At 39.9% G+C, this 20452-nt stretch overlaps 1 protein-coding gene across 1 annotated transcript; it reads right to left on the bottom strand.

The window, feature by feature from the left end:
* Positions 1–2795: 2795 nt before the first annotated feature.
* LOC585589 (deleted in malignant brain tumors 1 protein-like) lies at positions 2796–17648 on the bottom strand. Its single transcript, XM_030975604.1, has 8 exons — positions 17348–17648; positions 13993–14337; positions 12172–12480; positions 10593–10931; positions 9174–9494; positions 7075–7211; positions 3717–3927; positions 2796–3061 (listed from the first exon to the last, which is right to left on the bottom strand). Exons 1-8 carry the CDS (start codon positions 17646–17648, stop codon positions 2796–2798), a joined length of 2229 nt encoding a protein of 742 aa, XP_030831464.1.
* Between the last annotated feature and the right edge of the window lie 2804 nt (positions 17649–20452).

Raw genomic sequence — 20452 nt, 5'->3', positions numbered from 1 at the left:
CCAATTTAAATCGGTTACCCGATTTTTTTTTTTTTTTTTTTTTTTACCGATTTTTTCCCGATTTTTTTTTTTCTTCCCGATTTATTAAAAAAAAAAAAAAAAAAAAAAAAAAAAAAAAAAAAAAAAATTAACCATTTTTTTAAAAACCATTTTGTTCTTCTTTCATATTTTATCTAATGGTTCGCCTCGGGGGTGAATAGAAGTGGCGGTATGAACACTACCGAGGTAGTGATAATTTCCACCATCATCTTCATGAACAGTCATCAGTTTTTCCCACCGTGCCAAAAGACTCCCATCAAAAATTGATAACACACGCTCGATACCTGCCAATATCTCTTTCGCGTAATTCAGCCAAATTTAATTTGTGCATAATTGTCAATATCTAGATCTAGCAATATATTATTCTAGGCCTAGATCTTGTTAGATCTAACTTAGGTCTAGGCCTATATCTAATATCTATCTATACTCTAGATCTAGACTATATTGTAAGAATGTATTGCCGATCCGTCTTATAAAACAATTAATGCACTGTTTCGCTCGTGTGTTAGGGCAGTTCCAGTGCACTCAGTTTAGTCAGTGCGATTTGTATACTGTACACAGTAAAAACGCTGTTTAAAAAAGTGATGTTCACTTACAGTTGTACACTATCTTAAACAACAGTTGAACAAATTGTAAACAATGTTGCTCGAAACGAAAGTAATTTTGTTAAACATTCGTTGTTTAAAATTTAATGACTGCTATATTTACTATACGAGAGCTTTTAGACAGTGTTGTTTACATATGACGTCATGTGTCTCGTGCCAGTAAAGTGCGCGCTGGCTAAAAGCTTTATTTCACATTGTTATGTTTAGAAACAGGTTCCTTGAAACTAACATGCAATTGAAATTAACATGCCACTTAGAAATGCAGTGCTGCTGTTCAGGCACAGCTCATTGTTATTCATATTAGATGCATACACACAATGCAAGTATATGCAAGGGTCTTCTGTTGACTACACAGATTGATACATATGTAAAAGCACATGGACATTGAGTCTGGATTAAACTACCAAAGCAACCACACGTGTTTCTGCAGGCTCCATATTGTTTGTCTCTATACTTACATTTATTTAGCTTAATAGTTTTTACTTTCCAACCCACAACACAACACACATCATGGCCGACCAAGATACCGACGCGCTTCTAAGTGACTGGGGATTCAATGTCTTAATTGAAATCACTTTTCTATTAACCAATTTGAAGTTTTTAACTTATAGCGTAAGTTCACAGTTACAATTTTCAGTATCTGTACGCAAATGTCAGAATAAAGGTAGACTTAAAATCGTCGCGTCATGCAGTGCGGCACTGATCGCGCACTCGTTTATAACGTGTGCTAAATTCCTTGCCATATACATTGCATGTATCCCTATATATGCAGTTTATACGTGCGTGCATGCGCGCTCATGCAAAATGGGCACTGTTTTGGCGCTAATTCATTAATTGCAGAATTACCCTACCATATTGTAGTCTTGTAGTCTTCATATACCTATATAGAGACCCAGAAGTAGTGGTGCACTTATTCAGAGTATCAAACCCAAATTATACCCCATTATACAACCCTTTTGTTGTAAACAACCCCCACTGAACAACAGCTCCTTTTTAAACAACTTTCTTTAAACAACCCAGTTGGTGTAAACAACCCCCACTGAACAACAGCTCCTTTTTAAACAACTTTCTTTAAACAACCCAGTTGGTGTAAACAATCCCCACTGAACAACAGCTCCTTTTTAAACAACTTTCTTTAAACAACCCAGTTGGTGTAAACAATCCCCACTGAACAACAGCTCCTTTTTAAACAACTTTCTTTAAACAACCCAGTTGGTGTAAACAACCCCCACTGAACAACAGCTCCTTTTTAAACAACTTTCTTTAAACAACCCAGTTGGTGTAAACAATCCCCACTGAACAACAGCTCCTTTTTAAACAACCGTCTTTAAACAACACCAGTTGTTTAAATTGTGATTTTAAACAAGTTGTTCAAAATGTTGATCAACTAAGTGTTTAAACTTTAAACAACTCGAGTTGCTTAACATTTTAAACAACTCTTAGATCAGGTCACCCGTTAATCAAGAGTTGTTTAAACTTTTAAACAACTTGTTCACAAAAATTTTAACTGTGTAAGCATGCGTGATCAAGAAAACGCGTAGGCCTATACTATATTAAGGGGTGCTGTATGTTTAGATTGGACGCGGTCCGCGCGGTGCTGCCTAGACACGATTAAGGGGTTCAAGAACATCCATTTTCGAGAAAAAGGGTACTATTCTGCATCAAGAAGGTAAAAAAAAAAATAGCTTAATACGCTGGTTGGCTTTTAATTAGTCCATGATTGGCTTATCATGATTGCCTTATAAATATTGATCTATTGTTAATAAGATGATGAAGCGGAACCTAATCAGATGATTGGTTGAGAGCGTACAGTCACGTGAATGGGCATTTATTTTGCCTAACTTATGGTATTGCTTCTCTATTCAGAAATCAATTTTTACATTGTGAATTTTACATCAGAAGCGCAATTTGATTTATTTTACATTGTCAACTTTTCAAATGGAAATCCCTATCGCATTTCAAAATGCTCAAGGGGTTACAATTTTACAACACTTGTTTAGGAGTACACTTTTTTTGAAATACCCGTTTATTGTGTGAATTCGGGAAGAAGAAAAAAAAACCGGAAAAATCACGCGAAATACACATTCAGGGTGTGTTTTGGCTTCAGAAGAAATCCTCGTTTAGGGGGTGTCTGGAAAATGTGGTCACGCTTTACATTACTGAATCGTACGAGGGCGGCGACTCAGTTGGCGGTGGCGTGGAAGGCCGGTAGTCTGGCGGGGGCTCGGTCATGTCGCAAACAGGGTTATTATTGGTGTATCCATGGTCATCACGTGATGCGGTGTGGGTAGGGGAGGAAACACGACGGCCGTGGCGCCCTCGCTGGTAGATAGCCAGACCGACGAGGATGAGGAACATTAACGAACATATCACGGCGATAAGTACTATCTCCCAAACTGGTATGACACCTCCAGGTTCTGCATTGTGATAGGAATATTTAAAGAGAATTTCAGTGTGTTAGATCAACACATTCTTGGAACTTTGCATTTCCATCTATACGAGCTAGCTTTAATTTGCTGATAATGACCGGGGGGGGGGGGGGTTCTTGATTTTTTCATCTAAGCTGACACTAGAAGTGAAAGTAAAACAGAACACGTGACGAATCCATAGCAGTCTAGGACAAGCAAAATAAAGAAAGAACATAATGCGCGCTCCACTTTGTTTTATTGGTGTTTTATTTTGTTTTTTGCTAGTTTCATTTGATTTGATTTCATTCATTGATTTTGTCATCATGACTCGCCAAAACGGCTGTTTTTTTTTTCACCTTTTCTTTTACAGAATGTCCGTGGACTGAATAGAAGAAGATTACAAATAAAATACAAACAAAAGCCAGTAACAAAAGTTAACAACCTCTCCCCCAAAAAAGAAAAAAAAAGGGGGAGGGGGAAGGAAAAAGGAAAAAGAAAAAAAAGGGGGGGGGGAAAGAAAGATTAGCAAATAAATCAGTGTGACATTTTGGTTTAATCTACGGACCCTTATCTTTTAATTTGGCCCGACAATCCCAAAGTTAAAAAAGGCTTTTGGCGCTCATAGACCTATTTCATCTAGGTTGCTTTGAACGCAATTACCCACCTCCGTAATAGTAACACTCGATTCCGACGTCTTGATCGTGCAGGCAGTCTTGCTCCCCCCAGGCACCATATTGACACTCCCTGAGGCTGTCGTCGTGGGCATCGCAGTCGACGTTGCTAAATGCAATCGGGCCGTTGCTATTAGGAAACTCTGAAGGGTCCATGATCTTGGCATACTGACCCGAGGCATAGTTCAGCTGTCTACATACAATCTGTTAACATCAGACAAACAAAATTATTTAAAAAAAAGTAAATAATTGCTGTACTGTTGCGTAGCTACATGGAGGCATAGGGAGCACTCGTCCCTTTAATGAATGACGAAAAGGAGGAAAAAAGGGAGAAGGAAAAAGGAGAAGGGCTAGGCATCTCATTCACCTCTCAAGACTACGTGTCCTTCGTAAGCGCCACCCTAGCTTCCTCACCTCTAATGACTGGTCCCTCGGTGCGCCACTGTTACCGAAAAACAAAAAACAAAAGTATCGAACACCGAGGTTCTTATGGTTTCAAACAATATCACAGTCACATCAATAACACCAACGAAAGGTCGTCAAAAAAGCGAATGCCAAGAAGTGTCGATTATATATGTTTTGTTTATGGCCGGTTAGTGGCGGTAAATGGCAGGGTTTCCTAACAGATCTGTGAGATAAGAAAACGCGATCTCAAAGGGTTCCTAAATCTCCTGTCGGGTGTCGGGGGGGGGGGGGGGTCTTTGGTTGGGGTGGGGGAGGTTACATTGATCACTTAAGCCTAATGTAAAATTAGAATAATAGGGGAGGGTGTTAATTGTACATTGTTTATTTCAATTTCAATGTATTCATGTTTCCAACAAAACATTACAAATCAATTACAAGCATTTGGTAAATAAATGTAAATCATTTACATATTATGAATGAAAACCGGACGATCAGTATATCCTCCGTATTGCATGTACGAGGGGAAATTATTTTATTTCATCTATTCATTTATTTATTTTTTGTTTGGACTGATCATTGTGATTATGAATATCATACATGTGTACAAGGGTTCTAGGACAATTACCCCCTGGGCAATCACCCCCCGGAAAATTACCCCCAGGAAAACTACACCCAAAGGACAATTACCCCCTGGAATATTACCCCCCGGAGAATTACCCCCCCGAGGACAATTACCCCCGATGACAATTATCTCCGAGATCAATTACCCCCCGAGGACAATTACCCCCGATGATAATTACCCCCCGCTGACAATTACCCCCCCCCCCCCCCGAGGACAACTACCCCCGTGGACAATCAGGATTCAATAGCAAAAGACGCTCTGACACATTGAGAGATGGCTACGAGCCCATAAGATCCCCTGCATGAACCCATATTCTTTAAATACTATAGCACGTTGTCTTCCTCATTACTACACATTTCCCTATTATTATAATTTATGCAACGCCAGTGCGGTTGCTAATTTCCACGAAGGATGTAAGTGTTAGGTAATTGTACAGCGCTTTTTAAAATGCATAGAAATACATTTCTCTGGAGCAGCGTTATTTTAACTTTTGTTAGTCACGGTACCCTCTTAAGAAATGAAAAGTTTCTCCCAAATCCTAAAGTCTTTACAGACTATTAATTTTGCATGACTCTGGCTCTCGTCAAGTGCTATGCACACACGTATGGGCACATTTAAGAATAAAAAGGAGAAGACATTTTCAAACTGGTAAAAAATTAGTTTGTAATCCACACACTAGAAACTATTTAAAGTACTGTATGCGGGCACCTTACCGCCGAATGTACATAAATAGAAAGTGATATATTCGGTCATGACCTTGATACACGAATATGAGGATATTCGGGCCTCTCGTTGCCCTTATTTGCCTTGCTGTCAACATATTGTCACCGAGCGAGGAAGGAAGACACTTTAGTATCTTCAACATTTTATTTTCTCATGTAATTACATATTTTAACCGTTTCTTGTATTTGATTTTTTTTTACAACATCAACGTTTTCCAAATCATTCTCTTGCGGCACCCCGGTTGAAAAACGCTGTGCTGGAGTTACAAAATCAAATGAGATGAATTATCAGAGAGCGGATATTTATTTTCTTTTGACATGGCACCGTACATGTAAATTGAAGGCAATTTCTATTTCAAAATAATTTAACGTACACGAAAACATATACTTCAGCATGACAACATAAATAAATAGATTTAGGTGAAGAAAACGTGAAGAAAACCTTAATTATGGATCATGGCATGGATGAGCAGGCACGTAGCCACGGGGGGGGGGGAGCACGTGCCCCCCAAAAATTTCCAAGATCGTTTGAACTTTTTTAGACCCCTCCCCAGAACGTCGATCGAATACATGTATGTGCCCCCCCCCCCCCAAAAAAAAAAAAAAAAAAAAAAAAAAAAAAAAAAACGCGCACTCATCTGCGCGCAATGAATTGTTCAATTTCTAAGAAATGTAATTTATGTTCTTTACTCGGTAGCAAAACTACAGGGGAATTGGGCAACCTCCACCTCTCCCCCAATATCGAATTGAATAATTTGAAAAGACTGAAATGAACTTTATAAATAACAAAGAAAATAAAGGTTTATACAATTTCCTGTAAATTGCAATTTGAAGAGAAGCTTGCGTTATACTTCACAGTGTTATAAATTCCTCGGGGGTGACTGTCATTGTCCTCGGGGGGGGGGGGGGTTGTCCTCAAAGGGGGGAGGGGTAGTTGTCCTTGGGGATAATTGTCCTCGTGGGAAGTTTTCCTGGGGGATAGTTGTCCTCGAGGGTAATAATAATAATAATAATAATAATAATAATAATAACGTTTTATTTACCCAGGGTAGCCACTTCAGTTATTAAACTGCTCTTCCAGCGGGTCCTGCATAACATAATATGTTATTACTACCCTTCTCCAATCTAATATGCTGAGCGCCTAGCTAGAAAGGCAGAAGGTCCCATTGATATAAATCTTTGGTATGACTCGGCTGCGGTTCGAACCCACGACATCCCGTTCATGAGGCGGGCGCTCTAACCACTGAGCCACCATGCCCTGTATCGCCATTGGGGGTAATTGTCTTCGGGGGATAGTTGTCCTCGGGGGTAATTGACCTCGGGGGTAATTGACATCGGGGGTAGTTGTCCTTGGGGGGGGGGGGTAATTCTCCGGGGGGGGGGTAATTTTCCGGGGGGTAATTGTCCTTGGGGGGTAATTGTCCTCGGGGGTAATTCTCCGGGGGGTAATCGTCCTACGGGGGTAGTTTTCCGGGGGTAATTTTCCGGGGGGTGATTGCCCAGGGGGTAATTGTCCTGATACGATGTACAAGATACAAGCCATTTGATGAAGATAGTGAGGGGGAAGGGATATGGGAAGAAGAGTTTGGGAGGGGGCTTTACCTCTGCCTCAGTCTGCCCCCAACCTTCCGATGAGCAAACAGTCCCCCAGGCTCCATCTCCGAGGTAAACCTCAAGCCGACCATTCGAAATCGCGCCATCATAGCTTACCAGCCGAGGTTTTATTGTTCCGATGGACTCTAAAATAAGAACACAAATATACATTGTTAAGATGGTATAGATAATAAAAAAAGTAATAATAATAATAATAATAGTCCCCTTCCTATTTAGCAACATGATAGATAATCTAACAACGATTTCGAATCATCTTTATAACATAAATGGCAAAATGCATACTTCGGGTAAAAGTTGGGGAATAGAAAGATAATCAAGACAGCAAATATCATCTGGATATTTCTCCCAAATTATATATTTAAATTATGTTGGCAAGTTTTATGCTTTTATTGGACGGCACGATCGTCAAAATCTCACAATCCATTTATTATGAGGAAACTAAATGATAGTCACTTTGCTTTAGCCATTGAATACTTCACTTACCTGTCATCTTTATGCGGAACTTATGAATAAAGTTTCTGAACATTTCAGTAAATGCATTAATGCAATTTCATTGCCTTTGATATTGCCGAATAGTACTGATTGTTTCGCTGAAAATGTCACTTTTTACATGTAATTTGTCTAGCAAGAATTTTAGACGATTTCTCATGTTTAGTTAACTTTAGGAAGTTTTCTTATTTTCCGCTCTAAAAACGATAACATGCGTTTCTTCAAGGACACTTTAGAATTTCCGGGACCTGTACGTGGCAAAAGTAGGTCACGGCAAAGTTCAGAGCCACATTATCATGTCAGAGAACATACATGTTTGTCCACCATTTTTGATGTAACAGATTTGTCTCAAATGTCTCCGCGAGGGGTAATTTGTGTACAACGGTTTCGAGTAGATCCTGCTAAGTATGTACATATTAATTAGCAATTGATTCAAATGCAATTAAAAAAATGTATAATGTTGAAATTTAGAGTTAAAATATAATGTAACTAACGAGCGTGGAATGTACACAACTTGTATGGCCAGGTATGGCGAGAGTATTTTCGGTTTCATTCCAAAAAGGAGCTAAATTCACAAATGTTAATAATTTAGTAAAAATCAGAGCTAACTGGTATATTTTTTCTTCTTATCATATACCATTGGTCCAGGGCGACATCTTTAACATAAATAACAACATGAAGGTACATGGCTGAAGGGAAAGTAGAGAAACAAAAAAGGCGATTTACTCAAAAGTACCCAATTTGGATTTAGCTCCTTTTGGAATGAAACATGATATTGTAACTAAAAATGTTCATACTTCCTGGTGAAATTTTAAAATGTGATATAGTGCATTTTTTTCCCCTTGTAGGAAACTCAGTTTTGATAAAATATGGATTTAGCTCCTTTTGGACTCAAGCTCTTCATATACATGTATAAGAACAGGATTTAGAACAAGTTTTACTCAGAACAACTTATTACAACAGGTATTACTCAGTTTTGATAAAATATGGATTTAGCTCCTTTTGGACTCAAGCTCTTCATATACATGTATAAGGACAGGATTTAGAACAAGTTTTACTCAGAACAACTTATTACAACAGGTATTACTCAAGATGAGATTATAATGGATATTCAATCTTTATTGCAAATGTTCATTTGACATTTAAGTGAATGATAAGAAGTACACATGAGGGCTAGGTATATTTACAATTGGTAAATACATAAAGAGGATTTTGATGGAAAGTAAGGATATTCCTGTTTTATAACAAAGTCAATATTTAATGGATTGATAGAACGATGTAATTGGTTTAAGAAATGATAAGTAATCGCAAGACAACGATTCTGAGGATTTCTTCATCTTTAATTTTTGATACAGATGGAATAAACACTCGATTTATCGAGGACTATCCGATTCAACAGGACAAACTCGACTGAGCATTCCTTATTTCCGTGATCCACTGATCAATGTTGGGTAATGCTGTTACTGACGTTAATGTAAAGGAGGCTTTAAATTTGAATACTTCGTCACTCTCAGTGATTAAAACGATTGTTTAAGAATCATAAATGAGCACTTGGGTTTCAAGAATGAGAAAATAATTCATAGCGACAATTATTTTACCATATGGCCTGCACATCATAGAAATGTCTTGAGTATGGTCCTGATCGCCGACCACCCTGCCATCCCAATCTGAGGTGCACTCTCTGAGATTATCCTCTTTCCCATAACACGTGATCGTCTCAATATCCCAGATAGGACCATCACCAATCCCGAACACGGCCTCGTCATAGATCTCCATGACGGACTCGTAGCCGAGCTGTCGACAAATGACCTCGGATTGATGTTCGTTGAGGGCTCTCACGGTGCCCCAGGTACCCGAGTGATATAGCTCGAGCCGACCTTGGCCAGCGTACTCGCTATTTTGTAGTCTGATTTCCAAGTCTATAAATACAAAATAAAACATCGTAAACTTGATTCTTTGAATTCTCTTGGACTCCCGGGTCCGTAGGCCTTACCAAACCCAAACATCATGAATATAACACAATCGCAAATACTTAAAGAGAAAGTTGAGTTCTGGGGGGAGTTGACAAATAATGTGTGAGCGTTTTCATTGTTATTATATGCAAGTGTGGAGGAAAATCAGAGAAAAAATATTTTCTGAAAAGCATGGCTCTTCAAATGCCATCATATTCTAAATATGACATGTATACCACATGTGTAGTACATCTTTCTGTGTACAGTGCATATTATTTTTACCAAGACTGGGCAAAATTTCTTATCATTTTGATGATTCCAGAACCTTGCAGTACACAAAAATACTATATGCTACATTATCAACCTTTTCCACATCATTTCATTCACAATGCAATCGCATGACCAGAACTTAACTTTATCTTCAGGAGCAATATCAATACATTGTTGTATTTCCTTCAGAAATCAAGTTCCGAATATTCGCAAACTTCAACAGGGGATGGGCAAGGTTATTGCAATTGCCTCATGTTGATATCTTCGAAAGTATTCGCGATCTTGTTCTCAGTCTGTTAATTCATATTTCTTGATTATGATCATTAAACATTGCCGTCATTGTGTTTTGGGAGTATCTGGGGGGGGGGGAGAGTAAAAACAAAAACAAAAATGCAGTACATGTACCTGGACCTCGCTAAAATGAAGGATGTGGTATGCTCCTACTTTAAAAAATGTCAACCATTTTAAACAATTTCCCTGTAATCTGAAGCACCTACTATTTTATTGCTGTTGTAAGTGCCTGCATAATTAGAAAAGGGGCGGGCTAGTAGTAGTAGGAAAAGGACGTGTTTTTTTTTCCCAATATGTTATTTTCGTATTATTTATCATTATTAGCATAGATCTTTGATTTCTAGCCCTACATTTTAAATTTCATGTTTAAAACATAAATTATTGCATTTTTTCTATGAAGTTATATTTTTTAAAATCTATTTACCTTTTACAAGGCTTATTTTTTTTAATGAATTATGTTTATAGCTGCTTTGTTAGACCTGATTACAGAACGCTTGATCTTACCTTTTGGTTTGCTACACCAAGCCTGTGCAACTGTCTCTGGGAGACATTTACTTACACCAGAATTAAAACTCCACGGACATTCGTAGAATAGCACCTCTTCTTCCCCCGTGCAGTTGTAGTGTCTTCTTGCTGTATAACCGATCACGGCGTTGATGAACGCGACGGGCGTCCGGTCATCACCATCGACCTCGTAACCGAGCTGACGACACACGACCTCCCGCTCCTCCCTGCCCCAGTGGGCATCGTCACAGATAGTGTACCATTCCCCGAAATACCACACCTGGACCACACCTTCGTAACTCGTGGAACCGCCCACGAGGCGAATTTGCTTGTCATTCCCTGAAATGATAGTAAGGGATGAACATTATGAGAGTGATACTAACATTTTAGTAAGTGTTTTTGATGTTTACACATGCATTAGCAAAGCTGACATTTTAGGCTCTGAAGCATTCAATAAATATCTTGATTCCTACCGGTACCCAATTACCTTGTGGCGGATCCAGTGGAGGGGGGGGGGCTGGGCCCCCTCCCCTGGCAAAAAATAGGTAAAACACGTTAATTTCTATTTTTCTTTTAAAAGAAAAGACGATTTTTTGTTAAAGGGTAAAGAATTTCCCTCCCTCCTCGTTGAGCACAACTACAACAACAACAATAAGTGCTCTCTACGCCCCCCCCCCTCACACACACCACTAAGCGAAATATCGGCAGGCGAGATTTTCAAATTTTCGGGGGCAGAAAAAAAAAATAATGCTGTCGTTGGGTTGTGAGTATTGTCGGTATTATTCAAATTGTCGGTATGCAAATAAAAAATTGTATTTTCGGTTAGACAATTCTCCCCGATGCCGGCAATTAAAAGCAAAGGGGAATATAAGCCAGTTCATAAATGCAGTCTAAGCATGAGCAGACCCCCCCCCCCCCCCTCCACCATCACACTCAGTGTTACTTAGGGTACGTGTATGCATGTTCCCTCCTTTTAAAAGCAAACCCTATCTCCGGTGTGTGAGGTCAATACGGCCGGATTTTTGTGTATTACGGGCCGGACTTTGTTACGTGAAAAGTACCCCTTTACCGGAGATTTTGGGACACGAATGCGGTCCCTCCGACGCCAGAGCCCAGTAGGAGTAGGAGGGGGGGGGGGGCAGATAAAGGTCATTGCGAACCAAATTGTGAAACACGCGGAGACAAAATACTGGATACGTGCTAATGAAGGTTATATAATCATAATTCATTCATGCACAATCAGTGCACTCGGTGATACACAGGTGGAAGTATTCTTTGAAAAGGGGAAAGGAGAATTAGGCTATATTATGTAGCACCTCAATCGCTGTAGGAGTGATTATTTCAAAATGTACAAAGTGGACCTCTTCATGTTTTGAAGATCTGTGGATATTCGGGGATATTTGGGACATGTGCTAACCGTGTGCTAAGAAAACTACGAACCGTTTTATTTGTCTGAAATTTACGCCAAAACTCTTTTGAAAAAATGTGGTCCACCCCTCCTCCTTTCATAATGATTAGCGAGACACCTTTTGGCATTTATGTTGCGTTATAAGTCACTTTACCGTGGAAAAAAACATACTCAAGCAAATAGTGCCAGCGTCGGTACGATGGTTGCAGTTATGATTCGCAAAACCACTGTGTTGGCAGCTAAAGAGACTACTCTCCTGTCCATTGCAATATAGGTCATCCAGAAGAATAGGACCATCGGCCGATCCAAAGTAGGAGTTCCGAGGCGCTTCCTTAGCCCCGAGTTCGTAGCCGACTTGGCGACAGACGACGTCGGCCTCGCTGAGACTCCATTGGTCGTCGCAAACAGTGCCCCAGGTGGCACCGTAGAAGACTTCGACCCGACCTTCGTATGGTCCGCTACCGTCGACGAGGCGGGCGGCTGGTGAACAAATAAATGATCATGGTGAATGTTGACATTGATGCAAAACTGATACAAAATCTAAAGATAGACCGATAAAGGGTCGTCGGATGATTTGTAGAACACAATAATTAATGTACAGTGCATTCCAGTTATGACATCACAATCCAACCTCCAAAAGGGAGTCCTCCATAATATGCATGGGTGAAGTTTAACATTTTCTTAACCTATTCTTGCTCCAATTTCTCTATGCTCATAATTAAGGAATATAATGCCTGTTGCGCACGAAACGTTATTTTGATGACGTCATGACCTTCGCTAATCAAACGTACAAAGGCCACTTTATAGCTCATATGTCTTTTACACTGTTCATATTGCATTAAGTTTGTGAACGATGTCATTACCGCATGTCGCATCAAAACGCGCTAGTCGATCAATGACGCAATCGACGCCTCGTTTGCAACAAGCATCACTACCCCTTTAATGGCCCGGTCCCACTGGCCGATGGACACAAAGCGTATGCATAAAGGACACAGCGGACGAGCAAAATTTCAGGGGTGGCTCCATCCGTTTTCATCCGCTCCAGAAATGGACAAAATTTGCGAAAACAGAACGGAAAATAACGGACGTGGGTAGTATGTAGCGGGGATGTTAAACGGATGTTCATCGGAAGCCTAGCGGACGAAAGCGGATGGAAGTGGATGACAGCTTTGAATACTTTATATACGAGATGCATACGCTTACATCCTTTCTATTTCTGTGCTACTAACGATGTATAGACGTTCCATGTACCTTATCTTTCCTCCCTCTTTCCGTTTTTATGGCCCGGTCCCACTGGCTGATGGACGCAAAACGTATATGCATAAAGGACACAGCGGACGAGCAAAATTTCAGGGATGGCTCCATCCGTTTCCATCCGCTCTAGAAATGGACAAAATTTGCGCAAACAGAACGGAAAATAACGGACGTGGGTAGTATGTAGCGGGGATGTTAAACGGATGTTCATCGGAGGCCTAGCGGATGAAAGCGGATGAAAGTGGATGACAGCTTTGAATACTTTATATACGAGATGCATACGCTTACATCCTTTCTATTTCCGTGCTACTAACGATGTATAGACGTTCCATGTACCTTATCTTTCCTCCCTCTTTCCGTTTTCAGCTGCAGCGGATGTGAGTTGCGAGGATGCCCAGAGGATGCAGAGAGGACACAGCGGACGTTTAACGGATGATAACGGACATAGAACGTTTGTTGCTCGTATTTGTCGCGGATTTACATCGTACACGGCTGAAGTTCATCCGTTCTAAAAGTTTTGTGCAGCTCAAACCTTTTTGCGCGGATCAAATCACAGTGAACGGATGCTCGATGGATAGAGCGTATGAAACACGTATGCAATGAGTACACAACGGATGCATAGCGTTTTCCAACGGATGGCAAGATTTGTTTACGTTTTACATCCTCTTTGCATCCGTAAGTGCAGTGGGACCGGGCCTTAAGCTAGCTTCTGCAGAATATTTATCATTGAGACATTACCTGTAGGATCACACTGTAGAATCACATCTTGTTTCTCATAGCAGGCGTCAACGGGGCTCCATTCTGCATCCGGACACGCTTCCAGTCTCCTCTCGTTACCATTGCAGCGGAAACCGCTGAGGAACTTCCATGGGGCGTTGTCGTCGTGCCCAGAGTTGGCGCTATTTGACGGATCACTCAAAGAACTGTTCAAATACCCGGAGAAGCCAAGTTGACGGCACGCTACTTCCCCGGCTGCCGCGGTCCAGGTATCACCGCAAACGCTGTCCAAAGTGCTTGAGGAATTCCCCATGATCTTCAGTATGCCATCATGCGATGAGGTACCGTGTTTAAGTCTTAAAGAACCTGGATGAGACATGGCAGAATCATGGAGAATATCATGTTACTAGGCGTCACTGGCGTACTGATGGTGTGTGTGTGGGGGGGGGGGGTGTGCGGGCTAAGGGAGGGGGCAGATGCCCCCCAAATAAAATCAAAACGTGTTTTCTTTTAATTCGATATCAGAATATTTTTATTCGATATCAAATGTTGCTGAAATGACGTGATTTTCCGGGGTTTTTTCCTCTAAAAATTGCCCTATTAAAATCTGAGATGTTCCCATTTTACCTGAACAAGTGCCCTTTTCTTCAATAATAACTGCCCATTTTTATCTTTGATGAGTGCCCCTCATCACCTCTGATTGGTGCCTCCTTTTTGTGACAGGTGTTCTCTTTTTTCTTTCCCAAATTGCCCCTTTTCCTTCTGATAAATGCCCTTTTTAAAAATTAGATCAACCTCCCATTCTAATAAATGCTCCTACTCACACCTTTGATAAATACCTCAATTAAAATCTAACATGTGCCCCATTTCCTACTACAATTGCCTCTATTTGGTTCTAGGACACCTACCCCCTGGACATCCACCCCCGGATAACCACCCCCAGTCAACTACCCCCTAGGGCAACCACCCTCTAGGACGACTATCCCCAAGAACAACTACCCCCAGACAATTACCCCCTAGGACAACTACCACGGACAACTACCCCCCACAACTACCCGGACCTACAAAAACCATCCTCTAGGACAAGTACCCCCGAGACAAATATCCTGGGGGGCAGTTCTCCTAGGGGTAGTTGTCCGGGGGTAGTTGTCCTAGGGGGTAGTTGACTGGGTGGTTATCCGGGGTGGATGTCCAGGGGGTAGGTGACCGGATACGCCACTATTCATCTTAGGTGACTGCCCTTACCACCTCTTATATTAAGTGCCCGTTCACCTCGTATAATTGCCTCTTTTCAAATATGAGAGGTGTTCTTTTTATTTTGACAAGTGCCTCTTTTTATTATTATAAGTGCCCTTTTCATCTCCGTTGAAGGCCCTAATTCAAATTTGAAAGATGCCTCCTTAAACTTTGTAATAAGTGCCTCCTTCCTTCCTACACCTGTAATTAGTGCCATTTTCCCTCTGATGATTGCCCTTAATTCTCCTTTGTAATCGAAGTGCCCCTTTTCCGTCCTCATAGAGTGCCATTTTCATGTCTATTGAGAGCCCCTTATGCCTCTGATAATGCCACTTTTTATTTTGACACGTGCTTTTTTTCCTTTGTCTAATAAGTGTCAGTTTTTTTCTTTTGATATGTGCCCCTTTTTCTTTTCACCATAAAATGTGCTCATAAATGTGCTCATAAAGCTCGCTCGCTACGCTAGCTCGCATTTATAGTATAATTATTTTCGTATTAAATATCTTTTCAGTCTTTCATGATTATATTGTGCTTAAAACCCCATCATAATTGTTTTTTCCTTTCTATAAGATGTAGTTTTTAGTACTGCGACCTCACAAATCTTAAAATTTGTGCTCGCTCGCAAATTTATATATTCAGCCCATCACACCCAGCTGCAAAGTATGATTTTTTTTTATCTTGGACCTTATAAAAACAGAAACAAACATTGAAATCATCCCTGATAATGTAATCACAATGTAGGGGTAAATGTATATACCAGTGTTTACAAATTTCATATTTTCACTTTAAGGTTCAATGTTGCAAGTGCCCCTTTTCCCAGAAAGTGCCCCTTTTCGTTGGTGCACCCCGCACTTTTTATGACGCTCCGCCGCCCCTGGATCATGGGTGGGATGTCAAATTATCATCTCATTGCTCAAAGTGTGAAGCAATCAAGTAATTTGTTATAGTAGGTAGTTGCAAGGTACTCTAGCCTCATGAATAATCAACATAACAAAAAACATTGCGCCATAGCTAAAACGTAATTTGTAGGCCCACATCTCGACCGTTATCGTCAATATCCGCACCCCCATTTCCCTCCCACCCCCACCCCCCCCCCCCCCCCAACAACAAAAAATGCCCATTATGTCACCTGATGGTGATGTGGATTTTGTTCTGCCCCTAAGTTTCCCCTCATTACGCTACTGCTAGGCGTTGGTATGTAAATATAATAATATGACGACGCTCGACATTTATTCTTATCTCCGACAAAACTCTAATCACCTGGCCAATGACTCTGCATTGATTATTAGCAGCCCTGAGACGTTTTTTTTTCGGCCTTTTTGTTTAACACAAGTAATTGCGTTATACAAAAAACGACAGAAAGAAGTTAATAGTTCACTTGCTGATAAGCAGCAAAACCCAAACAGAAACAATATTATTTACCGTGTTTCAGAAAAAGTATTACAAAACAAATGTAAGATATGATGTAACAAAGCTGATATCATTGTGACTCACAGAATTATGATTACGTTTACACGAAAATCAAATTTGAGCAAATATATAAGAAAACATCTTATACAAAATATTTAAAAAATAACGTAGAAGAATACATGTACGTGCCCCTCCCAATCTCGAATGGCGACAAAATGAGGGGGAAAAAGCAAAGGAAAGGGAATCGGAGAGGGGGAAGGCAACTTGATCAATGAACCGACCACTAAATGTCATATTGACATTGGCCTTGATCTCTCGCATTTCATTTCTGTCTCGTAAGACTTGTGCCTCGAAATGACGCCAGTGAAAACGCAATGGCTAAACCCTGTCTCTAGAACACTGTATACGGGGAATGATAGAACCATAAACATGGTAAAGGAGAAAGCCTGAAAGCCAACCAAAAAGAGGGCATTGTCTTTTTTGTGGGGGGCGCACTGGTCTTAATATTAGTAAATGGAATTTAGATTATCTAGGCCACCGATTAGGGGTAGGTTTCTTTTCTCTCTGCCTTTCCTTCCCACGCCCCTTCTCTCTTTCTCTCTCTCTCTCTTTCTCTCTTTCTCTCTTTGTCATTCGTGTGGACTTAGGGGAGAGAGGAGGTGGGTGCCTCTATTTCCACGCTACAGGTTTATCCTCTTCATTGATCAGGTTTACCAAAGATGGCCCTTACCTCGTGCTGTACAAATCACCGAAGCATCTTCCTCGTGCAAACAGTCATTACTCCCTATCGTATCAAAGTCGCATTGATCCAAGCTCTCTTCATCTCCTCGACACTGTACATCATCCAACCATATTGGACCACTCCCAACGCCGTAGGCTGCGGCGACCAGGGCCAGGTCTGCGCCACTGTAGCCCAGGTCCTTGCACACAACCTCGGCATCTTCTAGACTCCATTGGTCGTCACAGACCGACCCCCAGTATTCATTGTGAAACACCTCAACTCTTCCCTCAGAGGGAACCTGTCCATCCATCAGTCGATATTCTAAAAAGAAGCGAGTGAAAGACGAGAGAAAGACGAGAGAATAATGAAGGTTTAAATAACCTTTAGTCCTATCTTTTAGAACAGTAAGGGAGATCCTGATCTTTGTTCTTAATAATAATAATACTAATAATGGTACTTATATAGCGCACGTATCCACCACGGATGCATATGCCTTTCTGAAGCGCCTCGATACGTATTATGTGATACACCTGTTCGAATAAATGTATATCGATAGTCGGAATTCATATTGCATAATTATTGTTAGGGAGCACAAACATCGCGGCTTGCCCTACCTAGCAACATGTAATGTAATGCAATTTGCATTCTGACTATTGAAATACAATTATCCGTAACGGGTGAATGAAATCATTCGGATAAGTTTGGTCACATTATGCAAATATCCTATTCAAGCAATGAACACCTGCAGGCTTCTTTCATATTCTCCATATTTTGCCTAAATCGTAATGGAAAGGAGGAAATTGAAGGCATTCCTATCACTTGAGAGTCAGAGGAAAGAAGCGAATGACATGTTATATGATTGAAATTCTTTTCTCTGTCAGATTTATACTTTTTTATTTTGTATATAGTTACTTATGTTTTTTTGTACGTTTTAGAAATTCAACATATTCATCATTAGTTTCCTCTTCTTCCTCCTCCTCGTTTTCCCTTTTTTCTTCTCCTTGTTCTTGTTCTCCCTTTTTTTTTCGTTATCGTTTTATTCTTCGTGTACTTATTATCATTTGTATCGTTATTATTTTAATTTTCAATTTACTATTTATCATCATTATTATCTTTAATCTTTTAATCATTTTTTTCTTATCTGTCTGTAAATAATACGATTTTAATTTATTATTTTGTACATGTTTGTCGGGTACCCCACTGTAAATAAGCTCTCGCGCTTTCGTGTGTTTTCCTGCTCAAGCTGACTTAATTGTAGGTAATCTATTATTCTTTTAAATTGTTTTATGTTGGAGGCTTGGAGAATGAAATTAATCAATCAATCAATCAATTACATTCCTTGATGTTTAGAAAAAACATTAGAAATTCCCCTCTCCGCGGAGTTGAGTCTCATGCGGTATCTATTTGTTAAATTCCTAGGTTTAAAGCATATATAATGTACAGGTTACATTTATCACGTACACTCTGTTGGATTTCTTTCATTATTTAAATCACGTAGTCCCACTAATAGAGTGGGTCTATTGGCCTTAATATCCAGAAAACACAGACATAAATAAGTGCCAATATTTAGATCTCGGGTATACAGGCAAAATATTATTATGTCAAGTCCCTGAAACATGACAAATGTATACTTAAGGCAACGGCAATTTTTCTATCTCAAAACCGTTGAGTTACCATGTATATATGAAATGCATAATGAGTCATAACTCACCCGAATATCCAGTAATGTACGGAAATATGCTGAATAATCCCACCAGGCTGATGAAATAAATCGGCTTCATAGTCACAAAAATATATACATTATTCGCCTAAAATTTAATAAGGTCTCTTTGCCTTCCAACACACAAACAAAAAAGATGTGTTGATAACGACTCAAAATGTATACATAATTGGTGCTGAATTCTTGTTCCTGATCCGACAAACCGGCCGCTTCGCTTTGTTGACATTCTGTATATATAAGCAATGCGACAGAGCCGGGCAAAAAATAATATCTAACTACAAGTTGGATTTCTAAATACGGCTCGGGAGAAGCGTTATGCATTAAAGGAAACCTCACCTCAAAGAATAAGTGTAGGTGTTCTGAAAAAATGAAATGTATTTCTGCCATTCGATGTACAATATTCCTTACGAAAATATACAACAGATATATAAATGGAGATATTCTTGGCATGATGTGATGCCTTTTAGCATGACATGGGCGCAGCCATTTTCTTGAAAATGTGACGTACCAGTTGAAGTTTTACATGTATCGTGCACTAAGTTTTAGTTGGAAAGTCTTTTTAGTTCAATAAAACAAAACAAAAAACTTTACTTTAGAATTAGAAAAATGTAGAACAGGGTTACAGTTATGCTGTTATACATTTTTCATATAAAATTATTAAAATATAGCAGTTGACAAATCTATTTCATTAGCCTTCACTCAAAAATAGCACTAACTTGGTTATGCTATTTGCGTTCTGGCAATTGTAGCACAAAAAACAATAGCCTCTATGCTCTTCGCATACACTATGGTTGGAAATCGTGCAGATTAATGGGCAAGAATATAATAAATGTCTCAGAAGTAAAGTTATTTCTTTGGGTGAGGTTTCCTTTAAGGAAACGTCTCGTCAGAAAATGTAGAGGAACTAAAATTATGTTTGTTTGCAGTTGAACGTTCAAGTATTGTATTATCAGTTCACTGCGTTTACAATATGATAACGATTCGATATTCTTTTAACATCGAGTCATACTGTCATTACAAAGAGGAATATAATATTTTCGGAAGACGTTAAATATTTCATTGACGTCATTTCACGGGGGGGGGGGGGGGGAGTAATTGTCCTCGGGGGTAATTTTCCGGGGGTTTATTGTCCAAAAACCGATGAAAAAGACATAAACAAATAATAATAATACTGCGAATAGCGAAGTGTCTGTAGCTAGCGGGGCTACCAACTTTAAATACATACACCCCCCCCCCCCCAATCACGGATGCGGATGATTGCACCCCTTAAAATGTACTCAATTCCTTTAATGCCATGCATGATATACCGTCACAAACTTTAACTAATTCACTCTTCCCATTTTTAAATATGTGTTATAATTCACCACGCAATTGGTTCATCTTATTGTTGATTG

This window comes from Strongylocentrotus purpuratus, unplaced genomic scaffold, assembly GCF_000002235.5.
Source record: "Strongylocentrotus purpuratus isolate Spur 01 unplaced genomic scaffold, Spur_5.0 spur5_scaffold_8, whole genome shotgun sequence".
NCBI classification, from domain to species: Eukaryota; Metazoa; Echinodermata; class Echinoidea; order Camarodonta; family Strongylocentrotidae; genus Strongylocentrotus; species Strongylocentrotus purpuratus.
This window is presented reverse-complemented; position numbering and strand designations above follow the sequence as displayed.

Bases quoted from the DNA above. Each gene is read 5' to 3' on its own strand.
- LOC585589 (XM_030975604.1), bottom strand. From the start codon at position 17,648: ATGGATGGACAGGTTCCCTCTGAGGGAAGAGTTGAGGTGTTTCACAAT. The intron at 14,338-17,347 runs GTAAGGGCCATC...TGTCTCATCCAG, and splicing joins GGTGATTTGTACAGCACGAG to GTTCTTTAAGACTTAAACAC. The intron at 3,928-7,074 runs GTAAAGCCCCCT...TGATGTTAACAG, and splicing joins GGGGGCAGACTGAGGCAGAG to ATTGTATGTAGACAGCTGAA.